The sequence below is a fragment of the Procambarus clarkii genome, chromosome 93 (genome assembly GCF_040958095.1).
Source record: "Procambarus clarkii isolate CNS0578487 chromosome 93, FALCON_Pclarkii_2.0, whole genome shotgun sequence".
In the NCBI taxonomy this organism is placed as follows: Eukaryota; Metazoa; Arthropoda; class Malacostraca; order Decapoda; family Cambaridae; genus Procambarus; species Procambarus clarkii.
This window is the reverse complement of record NC_091242.1, coordinates 10,329,387-10,333,922: the sequence shown is the minus strand read 5'-3', so window position 1 is coordinate 10,333,922 and position 4,536 is coordinate 10,329,387. Positions and strand designations below refer to the sequence as shown.

The following is a 4,536-nucleotide window of genomic DNA, read 5'->3' as shown; positions in this document are numbered from 1 at the left end:
GTAGTGGTGGTTGATTGTGGCGGTGTGTTGCTGCTGTGGGTGTAGTGGTGGTTGATTGTGGTGGTGTGTTGCTGCTGTGGGTGTAGTGGTGGTTGATTGTGGTGGTGTGTTGCTGCTGTGGGTGTAGTGGTGGTTGATTGTGGTGGTGTGTTGCTGCTGTGGGTGTAGTGGTGGTTGATTGTGGTGGTGTGTTGCTGCTGTGGGTGTAGTGGTGGTTGATTGTGGTGGTGTGTTGCTGCTGTGGGTGTAGTGGTGGTTGATTGTGGTGGTGTGTTGCTGCTGTGGGTGTAGTGGTGGTTGATTGTGGTGGTGTGTTGCTGCTGTGGGTGTAGTGGTGGTTGATTGTGATAGTGGGTTATTCGACTCTACCATAAGATCGAACCTTCCCTACACTGCCTGAACGTGGCATATCACTGTGCTGCCCCTAACCTGTTGTTGTTGTTGTTGTTAAAGATTCGCTACCTGGAACAAAGTTCCAAGCAGCACGGGCTATGGTGAGCCCGTAGTGCCTGCTGCTAACCGCTTCTCTCTGGGACGATGCCAATGCACAGTATTGCTTGCAACCTTCAGGGTCACGCAACACCTCTCCTGCTTGTATTGCTTGATGAAGAGCAATTGCTAGCCCAGGAGCTGGGGGTCGAAGGTGATGTTGCATGTTTAGGTGGACTGAGGATAGGATACATACATATGGCTTATCCTATGGATAGGACAGGATAAAAAGGACAAGGGGACCCAGGCTAGGTGCTGGATGTGAGGCTCAACTCGTTGCGGATGCAGCATCTCTATATAGGATAGAGGAATATTAATTATTACCTTTTAAAAAGCACAAACACACGGATCTGAGGTGTGTGTGTGTGTGTGTGTACTCACCTAATTGTGCTTGCGTGGATTGAGCTCTTGCTCTTTGGTCCCGCCTCTTAACCGTCAATCAACTGGTGTACAGGTTCCTGAGCCTATTGGTCTCCATCATAGCTACACTTGTAACTGAGCTGGGGAAAAATATTGTGTGTGCGTGCGTGCTTGCTTGCATGCGTGCGTGCGTGCGTGCGTGCGTTGGGGGACAAGATGCAGAAGACAGTCGATATTGAACGATCCAGTGCGTATTTAATATTATTATCAAGCAGTTTAATGGTCCATAAGGGCTTAAAATGTTTGACTGGAGCGTCAAACAAAGATGGAAAAAGTCGAAATTTTTGTAAAATGTGTTAAAATATTTAGGGAACGTAATTTAGTTAGTGGAAGTTTGGTGGGGATGGATTTTATGCATTCAGTAAAGTATGAAAATCTGGTGAAATTTTGTTGTAAAGATGATGATATTAAAGAGAGAGAGGGAGAGGGAGGGGAAAGGGGAGTGTGTGAGAGGGAAAGGGAGAGAGGTAGGGAGGGGGGTCCGGTTGGGACGTGATTTTGAACAACTATTCCTACGCTTTCAAATGCAATGAACAAACGATGAACAAAGAACAGCACATCACTTTGTGAACAAATACATCATCTGGTGTACGGTTGACTCATGTTAACTTGAAGAACATGTTCTTCTTGTCCATTCATGAATATCCAGAACACTGTCCGGCTTAAATTACCCCATTGAAAGGGAGCTAATATATTGGGACACGTTCTAGACAGGGGAACCACTCAGAAAACGGTGTTATTAGTGTCCAAAAAATAAAGACAAGATAATCAGAATACTATGGTCTTGCCTTGACACTCAGGCCATTTCCTGAGTGGTCATTAATACGATTTTCTTATATAAATCTGCAGTTTACATCACCCTTATGTATTACGACAGAGCCTCGATCGCCGGAACCAACAAGAGGCAGGTAGAATACTTGAATGGTTTTGTGCTTTTGAAGTTATGGCTGAATGTCTTGCAAGGAAATATAAAATAAATCTATTGACATATTTCGGTGCAAGAGCTACACTTTGAGTGCAAACATTAGAGGCCAAATTAGTGTGTAGATTAGTGTCGGTATTAGTGTGTAGATTAGTGTCGGCATTAGTGTGTAGATTAGTGTCGGTATTAGTGTGTAGATTAGTGTCAGCATTAGTGTGTAGATTAGTGTCGGCATTAGTGTGTAAATTAGTGTCGGTATTAGTGTGTAGATTAGCGTCGGCATTAGTGTGTAGATTAGTGTCGGTATTAGTGTGTAGATTAGTGTCGGTATTAGTGTGTAGATTAGTGTCGGTATTAGTGTGTAGATTAGTGTCGGTATTAGTGTGTAGATTAGTGTCGGCATTAGTGTGTAGATTAGTGTCGGCATTAGTGTCGGTATTAGTGTGTAGATTAGCGTCGGCATTAGTGTGTAGATTAGTGTCGGTATTAGTGTGTAGATTAGTGTCGGTATTAGTGTGTAGATTAGTGTCGGTATTAGTGTGTAAATTAGTGTCGGCATTAGTGTGTAGATTAGTGTCGGCATTAGTGTGTAGATTAGTGTCAGCATTAGTGTGAAAATTAGTGTTGGCATTAGTGTGAAAATTAGTGTCGGCATTAGTGTGTAGATTAGTGTCGGCATTAGTGTGTAGATTAGTGTCGGTATTAGTGTGTAGATTAGTGTCGGCATTAGTGTGTAAATTAGTGTCAGCATTAGTGTGAAAATTAGTGTCGGCATTAGTGTGAAAATTAGTGTCGGCATTAGCGTGAAAATTAGTATCGGCATTAGAATGGAGATTAGTGTCGGCATTAGTGTGTAGATTAGTATCGGCATTAGAATGGAGATTAGTGTCAGCATTAGTGTGTAGATTAGTATCGGCATTAGAATGGAGATTAGTGTCAGCATTAGAGTCTTCTAGCCTCTTCAATCCTCCATCCCTCATTCCGTCCTTCCATTAATATTTCCAACCCCTTTCCACTCTCTGCCATTGCTCTCTCCCACCCCCCTATATACCCCCACACCCTTGCGACCAGCCAGAGGTGTGGTGGGGGCTTCTGTCGTATCTGGGAGCGATGGCCAGGGAGAGGTGAATATATCGGGGGCGAAGCCATGCACGATCATGTCCAGGCATGTCAGACATGCAAAACACTCGTTAGCCAGTTGAGCAATCAGGCTGTCCTGGGTACGACCTCGCCCGCAGTCCAAGCTGCAACCCTTCGTCACGTTATTGGCATGTGGATTAGTGTTTACGTTCCGTCAGTCGATATGATTTGGATTTTTTGGGGGGGGGGGATCCGTGTTTCAGATGTTATGCTTCATCAGGGCCTGTGTGGGGATGTAATGCTTCATCAGGGCCTATGTGGGGATGTTATGCTTCATCGGGGCCTATGTGGGGATGTTATGCTTCATCAGGGCCTATGTGGGGGATGTTATGCTTCATCAGGGGCCGCTGTGGGATGTTATGCTTCACCAGGGCCTGTGTGGGGATGTTATACTTCATCGGGGCCTATGTGGGGATGTTATGCTTCATCAGGGCCTATGTGGGGATGTTATGCTTCATCGGGGCCTATGTGGGGATGTTATGCTTCATCAGGGCCTGTGTGGGGATGTTATGCTTCATCAGGGGCCTATGTGGGGATGTTATGCTTCATCGGGGCCTATGTGGGGATGTTATGCTTCATCAGGGCATATATATATATATATATATATATATATATATATATATATATATATATATATATATATATATATATATATATATAGTGGGGACGGGAGGTGCAGGCGAGGCGTTGGTCACTGTTAAGATGGCCTTTTATGGGTTATTTTTGTCTGTGGTGCGAGGCACAATTGTCGAGGGCAGAGTGCCGGGTAAAGTGTCTTATGAGGGTGTTATGCTGGGGAAGTGGCATCCTCGGACACTTTAATGCTTCACCCGGGCGGACGGGAAGGGAGAGAGAGGCGGAGAGAGGGAGAGAGGAGGGACAGGAAGAGAAATATTGTTGTCGTAACTCCTAGCAAGTGTCGTATTGGTGTGAGTATGACCTGTTCCAGTGCCTCTGAGGGTGTCCAATTGTTCCAGTGCCTCTGAGGGTGTCCAATTGTTCCAGTGCCTCTGAGGGTGTCCAATTGTTCCATTGCCCCTGAGGGTGTCCAATTGTTCCAGTGCCTCTGAGGGTGTCCAATTGTTCCAGTGCCTCTGAGGGTGTCCAATTGTTCCAGTGCCTCTGAGGGTGTCCACCTGCACTGATGAAGTGTATTCCAGGGTCTCTCTTCCCCCCTCCCATCCCTTCCCATCCCCTCCCTCCTTCCCCTCCTTCCCATCTCCCTTTCCTTTCCCCCTCCTAACCCCCCTCTGGATGGTACGAACAAGGGGACACATGTGGAAGCTGAGTACCCAAATGAGCCACAGAGACATTATAAAGAACTTTTTCAGTGTCAGAGTAGTTAGTAAATGGAATGCATTAGGAAGTGATGTGGTGGAGGCTGACTCCATACACAGTATCAAATGTAGATATGATAGAGCCCAGTAGGCTCAGGAATCTGTACACCAGTTGATTGACAGTTGAGAGGCGGGACCAAAGAGCCAGAGATCAACCCCCGCAAACACAACTACGTGAGTACACAAACACACAAACCCAGGAGGCCTGACGGCTGAGTGGACAGCGCT

At 46.0% G+C, this 4,536-nt stretch overlaps 1 protein-coding gene across 1 annotated transcript; it reads right to left on the bottom strand.

The window, feature by feature from the left end:
* Nucleotides 1-1,770: 1,770 nt before the first annotated feature.
* On the bottom strand, nucleotides 1,771-2,811 carry LOC123753437 (uncharacterized). Its single transcript, XM_045735430.2, has one exon. It carries the CDS (start codon nucleotides 2,809-2,811, stop codon nucleotides 1,771-1,773), a length of 1,041 nt encoding a protein of 346 aa, XP_045591386.2.
* Between the last annotated feature and the right edge of the window lie 1,725 nt (nucleotides 2,812-4,536).